Source organism: Heliangelus exortis, chromosome 3, assembly GCF_036169615.1.
Source record: "Heliangelus exortis chromosome 3, bHelExo1.hap1, whole genome shotgun sequence".
Classification (NCBI taxonomy): domain Eukaryota; kingdom Metazoa; phylum Chordata; class Aves; order Apodiformes; family Trochilidae; genus Heliangelus; species Heliangelus exortis.
Window position 1 is genome coordinate 65,918,397 of NC_092424.1, and position 21,223 is coordinate 65,939,619.

General features: G+C 41.6%; 1 protein-coding gene across 2 annotated transcripts; it reads right to left on the reverse strand.

Annotated features, from left to right (window-relative positions):
- Window positions 1-3,163: 3,163 nt before the first annotated feature.
- Window positions 3,164-20,171, reverse strand: NUS1 (NUS1 dehydrodolichyl diphosphate synthase subunit). Of its 2 annotated transcripts, none has more exons than XM_071741077.1 (5): window positions 19,445-20,160; window positions 10,224-10,346; window positions 8,495-8,647; window positions 4,116-4,215; window positions 3,164-3,396 (listed from the first exon to the last, which is right to left on the reverse strand). In XM_071741077.1, the coding sequence occupies exons 1-5, from the start codon at window positions 19,848-19,850 to the stop codon at window positions 3,306-3,308; spliced, it is 873 nt and encodes a 290-aa protein (XP_071597178.1). In that variant the 5' UTR covers window positions 19,851-20,160; the 3' UTR covers window positions 3,164-3,305. The 2 variants fall into 2 exon arrangements, 1 of the variants encoding a protein (XP_071597178.1); XR_011725289.1 differs by lacking the exon at window positions 3,164-3,396 and adding an exon at window positions 5,763-6,221 and having other exon boundaries at window positions 19,445-20,171.
- Between the last annotated feature and the right edge of the window lie 1,052 nt (window positions 20,172-21,223).

Consider the following 21,223-nt stretch of genomic DNA (forward strand, 5'->3'; position numbering starts at 1 on the left):
ATAAACGACTTCACTTTAACCATATTGGTGACTGCGTGTCGTCCTTTAAGCCTCCGCGGATTTTTCTTCCTACATATTTATATGCTTTGGTAAGATCCCTCCCTGCTCCTCCTTTTCTCCTGGCAGTCCAAGGTGACTCAGCAGACGTTGCACTCCTTAATCACCATCACAACCTTTTGCTGGAGTAGCTCCTGTATGTCTGTGTCTCTCCTAGCAAGAAAGGTCAGAACTTGACCCAGCACCCCACTTACAAGTAGAAAAGATTTCCCCTCCTTAACCTGCTAGCATCACTTCTGAACACAACCTGGGCAACTGCTGGCCTCCTTTGTAGGCTGGCTCACAATCAGCCTAATATCCACCACAACCCCAGTGCCATTTCAGGGGTCATGCTCAGCATGCAGGCAACACTCCAATTCATAGAATCATGGAATGATTAGGGTTAGAAGGGATCTTAATGATCATTGAGATCCAAACCCCCTGCATGGGCAGGGAACTGTGGAGGTGGCTCCCACACCACACCCTCACTGCACCCTGCCTCAAAGCAAAGAGGTGGCAGAAGGCTTGGCCCAGCTCAGGACTGAGTCAGCAGCAGGAAGAAGCAAGCTCTTTAGTATCCAGGAACAAGCTTTAGGGGACTATCAAAGAGGTATTTTTATGGTAAACGCTTTACTATAAGAGTAATACTTTCACAAGAGCTTCAAAGAAGCTGGAAGTGGCAGATACAAGAACTTTACATATTTTTTAATGCAGGAAGCAATTTAAGAGTGCAAAAAAGCATGTCATTTGAAGTTCTCCACTTCCCCAGAGCACGGCAGCAATATGAATAAGGCCACACCTCTTCAGTCAAACCTGCAGAAGCATTCATGTATCACCAAAGCCTGTAGAAAGATTATAGTCTTTTATTGATTCCTTGTTTTACAGATTCAGCTTTAACTTTCAATAATAAAGTTCAATAAATTGATTCCCTAATCATAAAAACTTGTTTTACACATTATGTACAGGTACCCAGAGACTACAGCCACATGTCACAGCTATACCACAGACCTTCACAAAGAAGCTGGGGAGAGGTGCTAACTGCAATGACATACATTCAAAGATCAAATTGTGGATATGCACAGTGCATTTGGCACAGCTCACTGAAGATTGCCCACACAGGGATAGTAAAATAATCCCAACTAAGTGATAACGTGGATTAGTTCATCTACATTAATTCCAGGAGGAACACTTAATTCACAATTTAAGTAGCCATCAGAAGAGATTTGATTAAGTTGAACTGAATGCAGCTGAACTAATCATTTTAGTTTCATTAAGTATCCCTCTATAGACAAATCTTAGACCTCAAGCTCTGCCTCCAGTATAATACAAGTCTTTTCAGCTGAGATATGCAGAAGCTTGAGGACTGAGTGGAGCTCAGGTATGAGAAGTATTCTTTGGCAGTTTGATACAAATATAAAAAAAATACTATTTTTGAGGACTAGACTAAGCTTTTCCCATTTTATATTTTTGCTGCCAACACCAGAACTTCTTCAATGACACAGTAATACTTACATATGGTAACTTAAACACAACCTTACTTCATAATGAAACAAAATTCATATTATGGATAGACTTCAATACTCAAGATACCCTCCAACAGGCAATTGGCTCCTCCCAAAAAAAAGTCAATGTTCAGCAAGGAAACTTTCCTATGGAAATGACAGAACCCAGGAAACATTACCCTACTCTGCAATCAGAGACCAGTCTCCAAAAGGCAGCCAACTGCACTCTGAGCATTCCAGCTCATATGGAATGCTATTTAATTAACTAATGGTTTTAACATCAAACATCCCTTTCCCTTTTATGAGATAAAGTAGACCACAGCTCTCTCATGTCACTGCAGTCTTATCTTAGTATGACGAAAAACTGCAGCTAATTTATGCAACCTGCTTTACAACATTACATCAAGCTACAACAGTTAAAATGTAGTTTCATAGAGGCAGACATTTACTTAAAATCTGGCAATTCCCTTTTAAAAGTAGTAGTTTTCCCTTGTAGTGACATGCCTATCCTAAAAAAGGTAACACCAGGCTCATTTTGAAAAAAGGAAAAAAAAAAAAAGAAACACTTCCAGAATGAAGTGTCTGACTGTACTACAGCCTGAAGGCTGCAATATTAATATTGTCTCCAGTAATATAACTCCAAAGATATTGCTTTGTCTCAATGCTGCTATAAATATTTTCAATTTCAGGTTACTTCCATCAATAGGTTATGACTCAAGTAGAACATTCTACAATGAAGACCATTCAGCTAATGTATCTATCTAGTGAGCTCAGTTTTGAGGTACTGTAGAGCAGCTTCATTTCATCTTCTTTCTTGCCTGTTGCAGCATCCCCTTCAAACTTCTAATGTGCAGTTCAGAACAAACCTAACAAAAGGCTTAAACAGAGTCCTGTACATGAGCACAAGCAAGTCACATTAGCCATGGAAATGGACCTAGTTTGTGTTAAGATTTTCCAGAGCCTTAGCCAGCTTGTCACCCTTAGGTGAGAATTCCATGTGGAAAATAGGTATACAAACAATATGGAGTATTGTTTATGCTTATTCCCAATGGAAAACTGACCTGATGCTAAGAGCAGCTTCACTGGGGGGCTGTAGGTATACTTCAGTTTTACCTCTTCAAAAAAATCAAAACCAAACAAAAACAAAACACAAAAAAAGAGAAAAAAACCCAAAAAAACAAACCCAAGAGGCTGAACGGTGCTACACAGACTGCCTAATCCACTTACCATAGTATCTTAGTATTTCTTGAGCTTTACACCTACTGCTGGCTTAGTCAGCAAAGTAGCAGTCTCTATTCTTACAGTTAACAGAACCAGCACTGACCCCTCTGAACTTCACATATTATCCAGTAAATGTATCAAGATAAGCCAGATGATTAGTCCTGAAATGCCTGACCTTGAAGAATTAAAACCATACAATCTGAGAGTTAGTTTTTGGATTTAAGGACCTCCAGGCCATAGAACTCCTATTTCCTGTAGATTTCACAAGACTTAATTCTTTAGTTCTTTTGGTCCTTTGGACCTGAAAGCAAAGCTTACTTCAGCTTTGCTTGCAGCAACTGTCTTTTTAATACAGGAAATCTGAAGCTCCCCCTCCCCACAGACTCTTACGCATTCACACATACTCTCTAGAAAGGTAAGACACTTTATTGAATTTGTTGATAAATTAAGAAAGGACTATGAACCGGACTTATGGGTCACAGGTGCTTGTAAACAGACATCAATTCCTTCCCACAAAAAGCCTGACTCCATGTGCTCAACCAGCAGTCACTTTCCCCAGCGTTGCTCACAGGCTGCATAGTGATGGAGGGCAGAGAAAAAGTCTTCATAGCTGATGTTCTGGTGGGAAGGCAAGGAACTGAGAAGGCAAGTCAGAAAAAATTAAAATAAGCTTCTATAAACACCAAAAAACTCACATGGCCAGCAAGGAATATTACTAAGAGCAAGCTATTGTCTGAGCAACCTTGTGAAGTTGTTTTCAACATTGTTATTGTCATTCAATTCTAGTAACTACACCAGGTGTTAAAAATCTTTGGCACCCTCTAAAGCATAGCCTACCCAGTAAAGAACATAGGGCACTTCAAATTAGCTAGAAAGTTGGAGAAGCATAGGTCTGCCCAGACATTTAATTGCTCTATAAATGCTCTCAGATTTTAGAAATACAGGCAGATCTATTCAGTTATTACCAGAATTACAGAGTAATCCAGAGGCATTATCATCTCACATTATCCTATTTGACTTATATCCTTAGTTTTCCCAATAGAAACCTGTAAGCCAGTCAAATCCACATACAGAACACTGACAGAAATAGGATTGCATCACTGAAACTGGATTATGACAGAAGTTGTTCTTTAAACCTGAAGAGTGAAGGCTGTTGTTTCATAACTGTGGTTGAAGGAGCAGCAATGAATGTTTGACAGGTTTTATTTAACAGCTTTCAAATATCTTTAAATCAATCTCCAGTCACATTTGTTTAGACACACTTGCTCTTATGGCTATTTTCATAATAAGTCACATACAGACTTCCTAGTATAGATATTATTCAAACATGCTTCACAATATTAATAGGCAACTCACACAATCTCTGTCAGTCTGATGTGCCACGGAAGGAATCCTAACGTGCTGTCCACAGGACCAAACTTCAAGACTAAATCAGGATCAGGAAATCCATTTGTACCTGTAAGAAGTTAAATGAGGTTTTGTCAAATTCATAGAAGGTTTGTTTGAATTCTAAACCCTAAGGCATCTCCTTTTTCACTGAATGCATTTGTTTTTAAATGAAGTGAGCTCCTGAGGGCACTTTAACAATTTAAGAGCCCAACAAGACATACTGGTCTTGCAGCATTTGAACAGGACCAGCTGAACAAAATATTAGGCAGCCACTGCAGGCCCAGCTGGACTTATTTTAGTGTCAGGTAGTTTTCAAAGATCTGTTAAGGAAGTAATAGGAACAGCTATATTGTTTTGAATAACAGCAACCTTAAAACTGCTGTTTAAACTGACTTGTTCTAGTTTCATCTTGGCAAACCAGATTTTAGTAGTGCAGAACATGCTGTACCTTGACCCATACCTGCTACAAGCTGACTATGCAGAGTTGCAATCGAGTAAAAAGGCCACTAAGAACCAAAATAAATAAATAAAGCTTCCATGAAAGAATAACAAATTGATACCACATAACACCAAGAAAACCCGTTGTAAAAAAAACAAACCAAAACCCTGTCAGATTAATTGCCTCTTTCACAGTAAAACAACTTTTACTATGAAATTTCAAACTGCTACAGTTGACATCTTACTGGTTAAGGATTGAGGAAGAACAAGGCAGTAATTTTTTTCCCTGTTATTACATGGATAGCATGAGCCATCCCAGGGCAGGGCTAGATAACAATGAAGGACTTCTTTAAGTGCTCACGCTCTTACTACCCATACCTTAAAACCTCAACCACTGTTATTCCATAGTCTAATTCCAATTTGGACTGCCTCACTGCCTCTGCTCAGTCTCTGGAATGAGGCATACAAACTGTTTGAAATAAGCTACTAAACTCCATTGCCTGAGAAGCTGAGACCAAATACTGGAGTTTGATGCACAAGAACGTCTCCTCAAGAAAAGTGAAGCTAAATAATTCTTTAGTAACTTGCTGTCCTGCTCACCAGTGAGAGCATCCTACTCATCTCCCAAGCTTGAAGATAAGTGGTCAAACAACACTGTTTCTCTTCCAAACACTTCTGCCACAACTGAGCAACTCCAGAGACAGGCAGTGAGTTTAGAATTAAGTCTTAGTCCAGATTTCCCTGCTAATTCTAGCAAGTTGATTAGGACAACACATAAAAAACAGGATAGTACCCCAAGGAGGACCAAGATAAGCTGTTCTTCATGCACCTGCCTAGCTCATCTAAAAAGCATTACAGCAGCAATAACCCTACTTTCTTATAATGCTACAATTAGTTATGATTTTTGCACGCCATTTCTTGTTATCCCTTCCATTATCCACTAATTTTAAAAGTTAGCTACAAGAGCATTCTCGTTGCATGATGCTTGCCTTTAGCAGATAAAGTTTAATACTACCTATTTTCTGTGAACTTAGGGTGTGATTTCTCAGTTCTTTCCTCACTTTTTTTAGAAAAAAACAAAACAAATCAAAACAGTCAAGAGCCTTTTACAAGTTTAAGTTTAGCTGTAGAGGAACTTCCCTTTGGAAATAACAGAGCAGGAAACTAAGGCCCTACCAGATTTTGCTCTCCCCAGGTTTTGAAGCTGAAGATTTCAAAAAGTTCACATCCTTCCCCTCCACTGAATTATCACATTAATAATCCTTCTACCAGAGATTAAGAAGTTATTTTTCCAAGCATGTGCATTCCTAAGGAAGGATGAAGTATTTAGATACGGTAACCACGTGCCACAGTCCAAATCTTATCTTAAAGTTAAGAAAAAAAAATTATAAAGCAAAAGCTGCTTATGTGCTCAGAAGCTAGGACGTTAGTATGAAGAGCTTTGCAGGAAAGCAGTGAATACTTAGAAGTGGGGACTCTGAAGGAAGCAGAGAGATTTACTCATCAGCTGATTCAGTAGCTGAGTACTCCTCAGCTGGCCAGTTCAGAAGCATCTTCAACACTGCAATGGCTTTTCAAACAGGAAAAGGCCTTCAGAGAGCCCAGTTAATGCTAATATTTCCTTCTGGATCCTATCTGAAGGAAAATGAAAATGTGCACTGTAGTATTACTGTCAGAACACCCTATTCACAGCATAGCAATGTGCTTTCCACTTTGCATCCATTTTTCTGCCTAGACATACCAACACTATAAATAAACACATGTAAAAACTCCCTTGGAGCTGGTAGTTACAGCACTCCAAGCATTGCAGATAAAAAATAAAAGCATTTGGGATCAGACTCTCAAAGAAAAAAAAAAAAAAAGAGGCCAAAAAACTTGGACACTCAAAGGACAGGAATCTGGCAACATCCCTTCTAGGTCAGGAGTTCTGTGTGGGGAGCAACATGAAGGAATTTGTAGAGCTGAGAGCACTACACTTCTTTCTCCTCATAGATTTTACAGGGCCAACTTGAAGAGCCTTGATTGATAGTTATGCTCTTTACTGGGAAGGCAGATGGCAAATAGAAACAATATTATAATGCAGCTGACACCTACTTTTCTGAAAACAAGCTGGTTAGCTGAGGCACTGCTCAGAAGAAAGTACAATTACACTGAAACTTAAGCTGTAAGAATTAAAGCATGACTGGACTAAAAACCAGAAAATCCACATGACAAGCTAGAACTGTAACATTTGGGGGCTAGACTTCAATAACTGCATCCTAAATGTGAACTGGAAGTTAAAACCTTACATTATCAGGTATTTAAATAAAAATGTGAAAAACAAACTTTACAAAAGTTACCACAAACACAAGCACTAAAAATATAGCTACTCAAGCATTGCTTTTCAGAATTCACTGCAATTAGATTGCTGAACTCACAAATATTTACATTCAATACCTTGTCATTATGATTTCACAGAAACTAAGTTTTCCTACAACTAAAACGAGATGTTTCTTAAGCTGCTGCTAAATAAGTCATGAAAGAGCAGTTCTTAACCTCCAATTGTCCTAGAACATTGGAACCAAGAAAATTAATAAGCAGGACTAGTTATAGATATTATCCATAGTTGTTAGCCACATAGCTTAAGCAGTCTTTTTTCCAAGTGTACACTTTTTACATATCAAAAGTCTAGGAGATTTGTTTCTGTGCTCAGTTAGTATGCATTATATGAACAATAAATCTGTACAACTTAAGACTGGGCCTAATATTTTTTAACACAGCCAGACACTTAAATGCATGGATGGAAGATTATGAACAAAGCATTTGAGAAGCTCCAGTTAAGCATCACTAGGCAAAATACATATGGGGGTAATGACTGTAAGCAGTTCTTCACAAAATGAGTGACTGTTTTAAAGAAGCAATTATTCATTTCCCTGAATTGCCTTTAGGGTATATAACAGGATATATGTCTAATTTATTTCTTCAGGTGACTTATAAAATAAATTCAGTAATTCTGTTCCAGTGAGAAGCTATCATGCAATATGCTGACAACAGGGATAGAATTCAGTTTGAAATAAAGGTTAAAGTGTCAAAACTGACCCTGTAGTCAGTCTGCAGAGCAATTCAGCTGACCATCCAATCTGAAAAAATTTACTCTCTAAAGTCCAATAATATGGGAGCCACACTACAGTAGTGTGACTGCAGACATCCACGTTCAAGTGTGGAATCTGAAATCTGAGCCCTGCCAAGCTAATTACAGCTGCAATTAACATGCATGAATCACCTAGGAAAGCTGAGCAACCTATACAGCTCTGTGGTGGAAGCTTATTGTAAACTACTTCTCCCAGATGCCAGATTAGGGCAGCCCTTCCCTTATCATAGCTATTGCACATAGCCATGCACCTCTATGCAGAGTCAGTATTTTGCATGAATTAGTAATAAAGATAACTAAGCTAGTGTGAGTTATACAGCAACAAAAGATCAGCAAGTGCTCTATCATTTGCACTCAGGGTGATAGTTATGCAGCAGTTACAGCTCTAATTGCTGTAACAAGATCTGTATAAGACTCATACCCAGGTTGCAGCAAGGTGGGTAGCAAGCTAACCTAAGTTATAATACTCTAGTTTCATCTCATCCCAGTACTTTTTTTGACAAAGCTCACTGCAGAACATCCTGTAGATGCAAATTCTGAAAAGCTGAGACTCTCCAATTTAGCTTAAGGTTTCCGTTTTCTGCTTCAAGAAAAAGCTCAAAAGGGAGAAAATGAGTAAGAAATTCTTAGCAGAAGCACGAAAGCAATCATCATAGCTTACTCTAACGCATAAGGCATCAAGATGCATATTTTCTAAGCAATAAACATAACGGAAACCAAATCTACCATGAATCAAGTACTCTTGCCCCTCCCACCCCATAAGCCACATCATACTTACTACTTAATAAATTGTCTAACACATTCACATCCAGGTCTGTGTATGTTCTTTGCTGCTGTGCTACCAACTGACAAAAGTTCTGAGCAGCTTTTACTATGTCTGCTTTTCCATCTTCTGGTGACAGCACCTTCAGTGTAGATTGGCAATTTAAAACTGAAAGTACAAAACACAGTTTAAAAGCAACAGAAATATAGTTGTTTTGAATGTGCGTTAGATATTCACAGGATATAACTGAAATTAACTTGCAGTTTACTTCATATTATACTAGCCATAGATACAGCTCATCCATCTCTTAGAAAAGTTCATAAGTCTTTTGGATTTGCTGCATTTCTAAAACAGAAGTTTAATTAAATGACTTTCTACAGGACTCCTCAAAATCGTTGTCTTAAAGTCATTCTTGAAATGTAGTGTCTTCCAGAGGATTTGCATTGGTTCTTACTCTGTCAAAACACTGAGAGGAATGTGCCTATATTTGTAACCTGGGGGTTGATAAGCAATGCAAAAAGGCTTGCAGTTCAGGGAAAGTAAAGAAAGATCTAAATCCTACTCCAAAAGAAGGTTTTTTAACTGTGACTGTGGACATTCATGTGATGCAATGATTAAGCCGGGGACCTCCCTGATAACAATCACCAGATCTTTCAGCAGCACTTCAAAAGTGATACAAGAATTACATCAAAGATTGCTGCAGAGAAGACAGGACCCAGATAACAGTACCAGAATTCACCCATTAATCTGTAATTATGTCTGTGATTTAAGAGGACGTTTCACAAGAATCTTAATGTCTTCACTACTAGGAAGCAAGATACTTTTCACACTACATGACTTGCAGCATTGTCAGTTCTGATAAAGTAGCCAAGAGCTAAGCTTACCAAGGATGCTGAAGGCTACAGATAGTGAACTAAACACAGACTGAAGTAAATGTGTTAACTCTAGTGTGTGAACACATTAGGCTCATACAGAATTTATTACAGTTATAAAAAAAACTTAAAAATTGCATTTCTTAAGAGTGCAGAACCTAAATGCCCTCTATGGCAAAGGCCTGCTTTAATAAGTACATGCCTCTGATTTACTAAATTTTGAACAAGCTTCTAGCATTTGTGTTAGTCAGCATACTTCAAAAATACTTGGAGCAGAAAGCACTTGTTCAGGAACAGTAACCTTCAAACATATGCTAGTTCTCTGTTGCTACTACATGCAAAAACTGGTTTAACTTTTTTATTATCTTATGCCCTTTACACCTTTCTAGTGTCATTACAAATCCATATGACAACCAGCATTTGTGGTCCTTTCTTTCCTCCTTCACTGTTCAAGGTATAAGTTTGTAAAGACGGCAGTGCATATGTTGTTAACTTGACACCACTTCCCTTACAGGAACTGTAATGTTTTTTGAACTCTCTCAGCAAAATAATTCATCTCACTGAAAAAGTGGGGAGTTGAGCTACACAGACACATTAAAGGGGTTATGTCACAAAAGGTGGGCTAAAGGGAAGATCAGTTACTCAGTAATGATCACTACACGAAAGAGTAAGCAACGCTTCACTTTTAGTTAGCAACAAATATGTATAATCAAAGTTTAAAACTAGCCCAGGAAGTTGCATCTGTTGTGATATGCAATGTGTAATAAAGGAAAAGGTCACTGTACACAGGAATGTGTTTAAGTAAAAGCAGCTTTATGATTTATATACAGCTGTTTAGAGTCATAGCAATGCCCCCTTGGAATTCATCTTACCTTGATCAGCTTTGTCCTGATTTGAAAATTCCACGGTGTACTTGGAGCAATCAAGTCCTAAGAGTTCTTGCTGTTGTTTTAAAATTTCATCCATCAATCTGGAATTATTCCTCTTGAAAATACCTTTAAAAAAGGTTGAATGTTAGTCAACTTCTATAAGGAGTGCTACAGAAAAAATCTGACACTAGACAGGAAGACAAAAGCATCAGGTAGTCTGCACTGGTTTCAAACTGGAGTTCATGAGTATGATAAGAATCTAAAGCAAATGTTACCACATGACTAATTTCAGTGACCTTGGAAAGACAGCTCATGTGCTTTTGTTCCTCTTTCACTCAGTCTGGTTTAAGTAACAAGCTGCAATTGCATAAGGGGTAGCTTAAAACTTCCTTCATTGCCCTTAGCATTCCAGTAATAATTTGAGATAGCAACACCCCACCAGCACAGGACCACAAAGTCAGATTAACACCAAGTTTCTTGAATGTCCGTGATGCTGTACATTTGCAGTTTAGGTCTGGGGATGCAGGCTAACAACTTAAGTTGTCACAAAGCAAGAGTCAGAAGACTAAATCAGCAGCTCAGGCCACAGTAGCTGTCCACTCTTATGCCATGGATTTCCTAAGAGGAGGATTTTACAACCTGTATATTCCAAGGAGCTAATGCAGTCCCCAGGGACTTTTTATATCTACATTTTTTTTTTGAGAACAGGACATCACAGAAAATTGCTTAATTAAACATGCTTGCATTCCTGTCTTAAAATAAATTCTAGCTCTTGAGACAATAGATAACTATATCTAATTAAAAGCCAAAGTAAAAAATAAGCATTACAACTTAAATATTTACAATGCAAAAACATGGCTAGGTATATTTACTTTGGAACTGATAACACTTTCATCACTTCGTATTCAGGGGTTGTTACTAAGATTTAATGTGGAAATCCAATGCCAAGTACTTCTGTTCAAAAGTTTAAGAATGGCCACTGAATAATCTTACAAGAAACACTCCACTTGTGCACAGTTCTATGATCAGGCATATGATAAATCACGTCAACCTAATTCTGGTATTAGGGATGGCTACAAACAGCAGTGTTCACATTAGTAGTGGTCACACCATGTACAAGTATAGATCCATAATACATTAGAAGTTATTCTGCAACATGAAGTGATTTTTTTTTTTTTTTAACAAACACAGGTTTTTTAATGCAGGCTTCATCAGAGGTTTTAATAGATGGTAAAGCATCTGTTTTGCCTCCCATGCTGGACACTTCCCACAAAAATCATATATTTTCTTCATTACGCAAGTATTAGTGATACTTTTAACCAACTTTGCATGCTGACAGACAAGACCATCTCAGTAAGAAAGCAACCTTGATAAAAAAAGCTGTTAGAATACTTTTACTAAGTCTAAACTGAAGTTAAATCATTGCACGTTGTGTTCCTGCTTACTATTATGTATTCATATGTGTTAAAACCAGTATTTTCAACCTCCAATAATGTTGGCTTAATACAGCTCTGCTTGGATAAGTCTGTTTTGCACTAGTTAGCACTGACTGTCTTCCTTACACTTGCAATAAGTAGCAGTGCAACTACTGCAACTGCTCATCCCACATCATCTTTAGTAATATCTGTACAAGGCCACACATGCCACACCCCTAAGCCTCACTTGACTTCCATTCACTCCTCAAGATGAGAAAACGAACGCTACTTTGTTCAACATCCAGAAAACGTTGGTATAATTAGGAAAGGCTCCAAATCAGGGAAACAATAACTGCTCTCTTTCTCCCTCCCCACCCAGCACTATCGATAACATTTCTCATGAAAAGTTCATAGAATCACAGAATTGGCTGGGTTGGAAGGGACCTCAGAGATCATCAAGTCCAACCCTTGATCCACTACCGCTGCAGTTACCAGACCATGGCACTGAGTGCCACATCCAGTCTCTTTTTAAATATCTCCAGGGACAGAGAATCCACTGTTTCCCAGGGCAGCCCATTCCAATGTCTGATCACCCTCTCAGTAAAGAAATTCTTTCTAATGTCCAACCTAAACCTCCCCCGGCACAACTTGAGACCGTGCCCTCTTGTCTTGCTGAGAGTGGCCTGGGAAAAGAGACCAACCCCCGCCTGGCTACCCCCTCCTTTCAGGGAGCTGTAGAGAGTGATGAGGTCTCCCCTGAGCCTCCTCTTCTTCAGGCTGAACAGCCCCAGCTCCCTCAGCCTCTCCTCATAGGATCTGTGCTTGAGTCCCTTCACCAGCCTGGTTGCCCTCCTTTGGACCTGCTCCAGGACCTCGATATCCTTCCTGAACTGAGGGGCCCAGAACTGGGCCACAGTACTCGAGGTGTGGCCTCACCAGCGCTGAGTACAGGGGCAGAATCCCTTCCCTGGACCTGCTGGCCACGCTGTTCCTGATACAGGCCAGGATGCCATTGGCCTTCTTGGCTACCTGGGCACACCGCTGCCTCATGTCCAGCTTCCTGTCAATCCAGACTCCCAAGTCCCTCTCTGTCTTGGCCTATTGTTGCCTATTCCTGTGAAAGACTGGAAGAACAGATTTGAGAATCCACACTCCAGCTGTAAAGTAAATCGAGACAGTGGGGATATGAGGCAGGAGAAGAGACCAGTGTGCTTACTGCTCAGTAAAATGGGACATCAAGTAAAGTGCTTGGTCCAGCTAAGAAGTGAGGGTCCTTAATACACACAGTGGATACTGGATACATGTGTTCTTGAGATTTATCTGATTATCAACAGCATTTCCCTTCTCTCCTCATTTCTCTCACCCACCTCCTTAGTTGTTCAAGCCTGGATCCTGTGTTGCTCTAAGAACAGCAGTTTAACAAACTAAAAGCTACATTAGTTATGCTGTATAGCTGTATGTTTTTCTTGGAAAGACTTCCACACCCCAATTCCAACTGATTCACCAACCTTGACATACCTGCAGTTTTCCTGCAGAGAACATCTCAAAGCACATCAGAATATTGTAAACATCCAAAGAAAACAAATTCTTAATTTAAAACCAATAGCATTTGGGAGCTTTACTCCTTCAGTGTTTGATTTTCACTTGATGCACAGAAGACTTTCTGACAGATGCTTATGATGACAAATAGTCATGCTAGAGGCAATGTCCATGGGCCACATTCACATTTGGCTTCAAAAATTATTTTACATGGTTGTGGCTCAGACATATATTCCCTTCCCTTGCAGTATCTCAAATGTTTATCTAGATGGTCTCTTTTTTAAAAAACTGAAATTATATCCTAATTAGTTCTAGAAGCAGCTGTTGCCAATTTATATGGTAGATGTAGTAGACAATAGTGCACAAATAGACCAACTCAAACAAAATTCAAGTGTTCCTAGGCATCAATAGTTAAGTCTTTATTTAATGCTACTTTCAAATTGTGTTCAGTTTTGTCTTCCAGAAAAGTTGAAAGAAAGTCCGGATACAATTTTAACATTATAGAAAATTAATGTTTGACAAGAGGTATAATAAATTTTAGCATTACAATAGCTCTTTAGCTGTTTGTTGGGGAAAATTTCAGACCTACTACTGTTTCTAATATAGAACATAAACATGAAATTGTCACTATTATTTCTCATTAGAAATTATTTTTAGTTTTGAAAAGCAGAAGTAGTTCACAATTCTGGAGTCTTTGCAAGCTGGTGTGAATGTGTAAGTTCCAGGAAATGAGTGTTTTAGGACTTATGTATACTTAAACACTACAATTCCCAAGCCATGAGAGTATAAAACTTAAGTTGTTTTTTTTTTATATACTAGTGCAAGTGTGGGAGATGTTTCTAGGGGTAATTCTTATTTTTACAACACAAGCTACAGATCTGCTATATTGATCATTAGTCCTCATTAGAGATGGTGCAAACATGAAGTGTTTTAGCTTTCCATGGTAGTCCTCCATTACAGAAGTCTTTTCAGGGCACAAGCCTTTTGCTCAGCTTTACCATAGTTACAAGCCACGTCTTTTTGCAAACAAATGTGGTGTTTCAGGGCTAGAGATTGACAAATACAGTTTGTAATTTCAAGGCTGCAAGTTCAGCAGGAGCGAGGCTCAAATCTGACAGCAACTGCAAACTGGAGGGGAACAACCAGCACAGAGAAACACCAGGTGGTATCAACCCCTGTTAATGCCTTGGTAGCATCTCAATGTTCAGCATTTACACTTGCCTTGCCTTTCAAAGCAGCAGAAACTGGTAAAACACAGAAGAGTTGGCTCTTCTTTAAAAGGACATATCTTAGCCAAAGTTAAGCCTATGCAAAAAACCATTTCCATAGTGTTTCAGTTGTTTACTTTTTCTCAACTCCCTTCCAGTGCTAACAAGAGTCATAAGAAGTTTGTTTTAAGCAAACTATTGTTTGAGAAATATCAAATCACAACCCACTTCAAATAACATACATGCAAAAAAACTATCACATGAACAACTTCTGCCTACATCCTTGTGTTGGATCATGCTGGTTGCAGTTTAATAGAGGAAAGTAGGGTTTCAGTCATTACACTTCACCTCACAGGACTGGAAGAGCTGGAGACAATTATTTAGGCTTGTCTGTTACAAGAGATTAGTGGCTGAAGTCACTTAAGTTTTAATCACAGTAAAGCTCCTTAAGTTAGGGAGTGCTAACCAAACAGGAAGAATTCAAGTTAACATTTACCACCTAATAGTTGACCACTGCTCCACATTTCTTTTTGCACCAGGAGAACAGAAGCTCATCAGTAATTAAGGTAAGAGATACTACTTTCACATTACCCATAACTATACTGAGATTCTTCTACAAATTAGTGTTAGCCCTTCTTATTAAAAGTGGTCTGAGGACATTTGCCAACTCAACACCAAAACAGCTGTTGAATGTGGAGTTTCACATGGATGAAGACCTGCAGCAGATGCCATGTGACACTGGTATCTCACAAAAACTGTTATGGTGACACAAAACTGGAATGTACTGATCTCCCCCTGTGTAGTGAACATACTGAACACCCAGAAAGTTGTATGGATTGACCAGATTTGCTAAACTACCAAGTAACTTGGGGCTAATGAAACAATTTCTTATTAAACAAAAATTGCTTACAGCAGTACTCTATACTTTAAAAAGATCAGGAGTAGAGCAGTCACCAGAAAGCTAAGCCCAGTATAACAAAACCCAAGTTCTCAACACACTTGTACTGTGGGCTTTAAAAAGTTTTCAACCTGAAGTATCTGTTCAGAAGCCCAAAGTACTCAAATGCCAAGATTCAGCAAGCTCCCAAAAACCACTCTAGACTTGTCCCAAACTATTTCAGGAAAGCTTCACTGATGGGCAGAAGTAACATACAAGCAAGCTCCCTTGAGTGACAAAGTAACTTCAACAGAAAAAAGTTAAGGTGTGTAACACCCATCAAAGGCTTCTGCTCCCCAGAAGATAATTTAAAGTGCTACTGTGTAATTGCATCATCACTGACTTCTGACTGAGAGAAGGGGGCCTAACTTCCTTGAAGACAAGGTCTTGATCAGCATGGCTGGATTTCTATTAAGCAAATAAACCCTTGATCAAATACCTCAGATTTTAGTCAATCTCCATTTAATAAGCAAGAGGCACAATGTAGCATTAGGTTCATTATGGTTTTGTTCTGCTGTCTATCAATGAAAATTGGGACTACAAGAAATGCCCCTAAAGAGCAGAGGCAGTAAATTATGCCACCTCAGGCCTCCAAGCCTACTGGAGCAGAGGAGGAAATCTCAGTTTTGAGCACTGCAACTCACAGCACCATGTATTATTTATTTGTTCAAGACAGTTACTTACATCACAGACCATTTTCCCCAGCCTTCTGGCACACTTATCTTCATGAAATTAATGAAAATAGCCAGGTACCCGATCACATTCCAGAAGTATTATCCAATACATTTCTTACATGTTTGATTACATAGCTGTTTGTGAGAATCATCTCAATCCCAGCTAAAATGTCCTTATATATAGGACATCTGATACAGATGCTGCAACATACTACTGTCAGCTGGTATGCAGCTGACAGAATTATTTTGACATCAAAGAACACAGGAACAGGCTTCTATTTAGTAATTTTGTTAAAAATAAAGAAATTCACTGCTGTAAACAAAGAAACAGCTTATCTGGCACTTCTTTGAAGAACTTCACGCTTCCCTCTTTCCCTATAGAAGAGGTAATTAAGGATACATTTTGAAGTATTCTACAGAAATCTGACACAGTATTTCTTCCAGTAAAGGCAACCATGGAAAACCAGCCTTGTAACCAATTTCCTGTTGCAATGAGAAGAATCTCAGTACTACAGCAATGACGGGAAAGGAAACAAAATTAAGTATACCTCACCACATCTAACACCGATTGAGACTACTTGCTACTGTGTTTCCTTCTTCATCACAGCCAGCATCAGTGGGCACAATCTATCATTAGGTTGGTACAATTTTACTAACACAAAACCTTACTGAAGCAGCTCAGCATACTAAAATTGTCTCACCACGTGAGAAGATGACAAGTACACAGCATAATTAAGGTTCACCCTCTGCTACTAAGAACAAGATTTACCTGACTTTATGCACTTTTACTACACTAGTGTTATCGCAAAGTGCTCCAGACATTGCTATTATTCAGAAGTAGATTTGGTAGCAACTGCAACCACATACACAAGGACAAAGCCTCTCTGGAAATTACGTATACCCAATCCAGACACCATACGCACCAAAAGATGCTGTGCAAAAAGCAGCTGTAGCTGCTATCCCAGAAAATCCACTGAAGGCCTGTGAAGAACATGCACCTATAATGGCAGACAATTCCCATCAAATCAAAGTCTGGGAAAAAAACCACTGAATTAAAATGCTTATGTTGCTCTGCATTGATTTGCTTTCTTCAGTTATGTTACAACAACTTTAGATTATTCTGCCCTAGCAGGGGGTTGGACTCAAAGGTCTTTTGAGGTCCCTTCCAATTCCTTCCAAAAATTTTTTACATGCAGCTCCAGCATGAATGAGACAATACAGGTGAAACCCAACAAATAATCTCCAAGATTTTTTTTTGTGAACTGCTAACAAAGACAGTTGTTCTGCAAAGCTGTCTCAGCTACACTGTCCTTCAGAGGACAAACTAGTAATTTCTGGTCATAATTTTTACTGCCTTGTAATAGGAAGTCTTAGACCAGACCGGATTTCAACACGAGCTGGAGAAGTAGAAGCAATATCTCCAAAATGAAGGTGACAGACACTACACCAGCACTGGCTTCTCCCTGCCAGACAGGGTCTTGGTGACAGCAGCCACCCAAGCACTGGCTGGTGCCTTCACCCTCCCCAACACCAAATGGTTGAGCAATCTGAAAACCAAGACCACCGAGAAACTTCCAGCTGAATCTGTCCTTCAATTCAGTTCCCGTAGATATAATTTGTGTAGCTCAACGCAGAGATCTAGAAAAGTGACTAAGCAAACACGTTAGACAATACTGCAGATAACTTATTTAAGGTATAACAGAAAACAGACATCCTGTACCATAAAATGTCTTTTTCAGGCTAAGGCAAATTCTCTCTTGGTTGGCATTTGTGTCTGCTCTGCAGCATTTAACCTGGCTGAACACTTTTAAAAATAAGAGCAAAACCAACAACCCATAAATGGCTTTTCAGAAGGTGTTGACTGTTTTCTGTGTCCTTAGGACATTATGCAACTATTTGTTACCATTCCTTGACTTCCAAATGAGGAAGTATGCTCCCACTGAAATACAACACAACCAAGTTCCAAAAGAGCTCTGCAGAGAAGGCCAGTTTAAACTGCTATCTGGTATTAAACATAGTTTATTAAAAAGATCTTGAGAATTTAGTGAAAATTAATCCACTTGAGTCTCGCATCATGTACAAAGGACCAGGCATGAAACTGAACTATTAATGGCAGTGGATTTTAAGAAAAAAAAACAAAAACAAAAAAACCACACACCAAAAAACCCATCACGAATGCCTGAAGTAAGGTAAAGACCTGCCTACCTCAGATGTACTAGACAGCAGATTGCACCAACTTAGGTGGGATGCAAGGTTCAATTTTTCCTGAGAGCACTATTACAACTATTACTGACTGTACTTGGCATAAACCTACAGACTTAATTTAATTTGCATTATATTTCTAGGCAGGCATCAGAAGTAGCTTAAAACAACAGTTATACATTCATCTCTTACAGTCTTGCCACTGACAGCAAAAATACTGGTATCTTCAGCATGAAGTCTTCTCCTCTGGTGTGGACAGAAACACAGGATGCAGTCAATTTTATTTATTATTAGCCCTTCTGAGTTGATAGTTTCCCTAGCCTCAGTTAAAAATCATCTCTCAGTACCTGGGCAGAAAGCTCCACCTAAGAAAGTACTTAATAGGGCTGGTTTCATCATCTGAGTTAAAAAAAAAAAAAAAAAAAAAATAGAACACATATGAGAAATCCAGACTTGTTCTGCAATTACTGCACTGAATGATCAATCCAAATTCTGATCTTATCTTTATGATACTCTGTGACGTGGAATCAATGAATCTGCAAGAGCAGGAGTTCAACAATCTTACACCTGAGATGCAGTAATGAATAAAAACACATAGCAAATATGAAAAAACAGAGCTTTTCCAAGCACTGGCTCAGAGTTAACTCAAACATCAAGTAGCTCCAGTCCTCATAGCAAATGGAAACCATGTAATTTATTACCACAGACAGAAAACACTTGCTTATGCTTATATACCTTTCTGTCCCTTCTCTTCTCAAGAGTACATTAAAACAGATAGCCCCTTCTCTTCATCCACTTCTGGAAGTCAGACACAGCTCACAGACAAGGCTTGCAAAAGCAGGTAGCCTAGCCTAGAACTCTTCTCTCTACTACAAGCCCGTACCTCACACAGTCCTGGTCCCCACTACCAACAGCCCCTGCCAGCCCGGGGTTTGGGAGAAGGCTCTAGAAAGGCACGACTGGAAAGCAGGCAGGGTTGAGTCACCCCGACACAGGGGCAGGAGGACACTCCGGGCACCTCCCAGGCTCACCAGGGCCAGAAGCGCTGCAGACCAAGCGGATCCCGCCCCGGGAAAGGAATTGCCGACAGTGAGGCCGGAACATGGCTCGGGGAGACCAATGCAGAGGGAGTCCCCTCAGCTCCTCCCCGGGCCCAGACAGCGCTGCCTGCCCGGAGGCGCTGCCCGGGGCGGCCGCCCCAGGGCCGGGGCTTTTAGCGGCGGTACCGCTAGCCCCTCAAGCTGCTTACCATTATGGTCGTAGACGCTGACATAGGAGATGCCCACCGCCATGCACCACACCACCAGGCTGGCCATGTCCGCGTAGCTCGGCTCCTCCTCAGTCACCACCAGCCCCATGTGCACCGGCAGCTTCTGCAGGGCCCGCCCGTCCAAGCGCCACCGCTGCCGGCACTGTGCCGCGGCCCCGGCCCCCCGCCGCCGCAACGCGCCCGTCTTGCGGGCGGCGAAAGCCCCGGCGCCGGGGGCGAGGAGCGAGCAGGAGGCGGCGGCGGAGGCTGCGCGGCGCCAGAGCCAGGCGCGGGGCCCGGTGGCGGCGCGGCCGCGGAGGCAGCTCAGCAGCACGCGCTGCAGGCAGAGCAGGGCGCGCAGCAGGGCGTGCAGCGCGCGCCACGCCAGCCCCCCCGCCCCGCTCATGGGGGGCGCGCGGCGCGGGGCGGCGGCGCCGCCGCCGCTGCCGCCGCTCCTGCAGCCGCCGCCGCCTCCGCCAACGGACAGGAGCGCGCGGGGCTGCGGCACGGGACCGGCGCGGGGTGCCTGAGGGGAGGGTGCTGGGGGTGCCTCAGCCGCAGCGCGCTGCCCGCGTCCTCACCGCCGCCATCCCCTCACGGAGTCCGCGTCCTCCGCCCGGCAACCGCCACCGCCGCTGCTGCGGCCATCTTCCTACCGCCCCGCCTGATCTTTCACCTCTCACCCCGCCACACGCAAACCACCCGTTGGCCGCCAAGCTCCGTGCCGTCACTTCCGTCGGCGGGGAAAGAATGACGTGGCCCTGAGGGAAAGGACAGGGAGGGGTGAGGATCAGTGGGGGAGGCGGGGGACGGCCCAGGGCGGGGTGTGGGGCGGGATCGGGCGGGGCCGAGGGGCGGGATCAGGCGGGGCCGAGGGGCGGGATCGCGCCCTCTCGCGGCGGCTGCCGGCGGCGTCTCCGCCCGTGGCCGAGGGCGGGAAGCCGTCGGTGGGTGGGCGAGGCAGGGAGGTGGTGCTTGGGTAAAGCCTCGGTCCCCTCTGCGCAGCCCTCAGGCCCCTGAGTGTGTGTCCCTCCCACCCCCAGGGCTTTACTCGTCTTGGTGCCCCCTTGAGCGCTGGAGTGTGAACCGGGGGAAGGCCGCAGGGGCACGGGGCCTCGTGTCACAAACTCAAAAGCACACCCCAAATACTCGCTGGGTGGCTCTGCGGCACCCGGATACCCTCCTGAGCGTACCCCTGCTATGGCCCAGGCCGTGAAGCCTTGTTGGAGCGTTGTGCCGTCTCCTGCAGAACCTGCGGTTCCCAGGGTTTTGTTGCTTAGGCTTGTAACGGCCCACGGAACTGGGAATACAAATCCCGCTGCAGGTAAAAGACACGGTGAGAGCTAGCAAGCTACTCCTGCCATCAGACATGGGTGGGCTGAAATGACACAGGGAGACTCTTGTTAAAAAATAGTCTATTAAAATAATCCCCGGTATAAAATCAAGCAAAATTCTTTCTGTATGACAAAAATATTTTTCTTTCTAAGAAGCGTTTCTCAGACTTGGAATAACAGACCGACATTAGCCAGCAAAAGTTAACAAACTGCGAGGAAGGCTTGTGCTGTTCCGTAAATATCTACATCTCTAGCTACCAAAAATTTGGGTGGCTGATGATAGGTTTAAAAGTTAAAATGTGAAGAAAATTGCACATGTCTCTCTGTTCCAGTCGGATAGCTTAATGTGTTGGGCGCCTAGGAAACCCAAGTGTCAATTGAATTTGCATAGGCAACATAACCAAATAGGTGCACTCTGACACCTGACGAATCAGCTTCTCTGTGA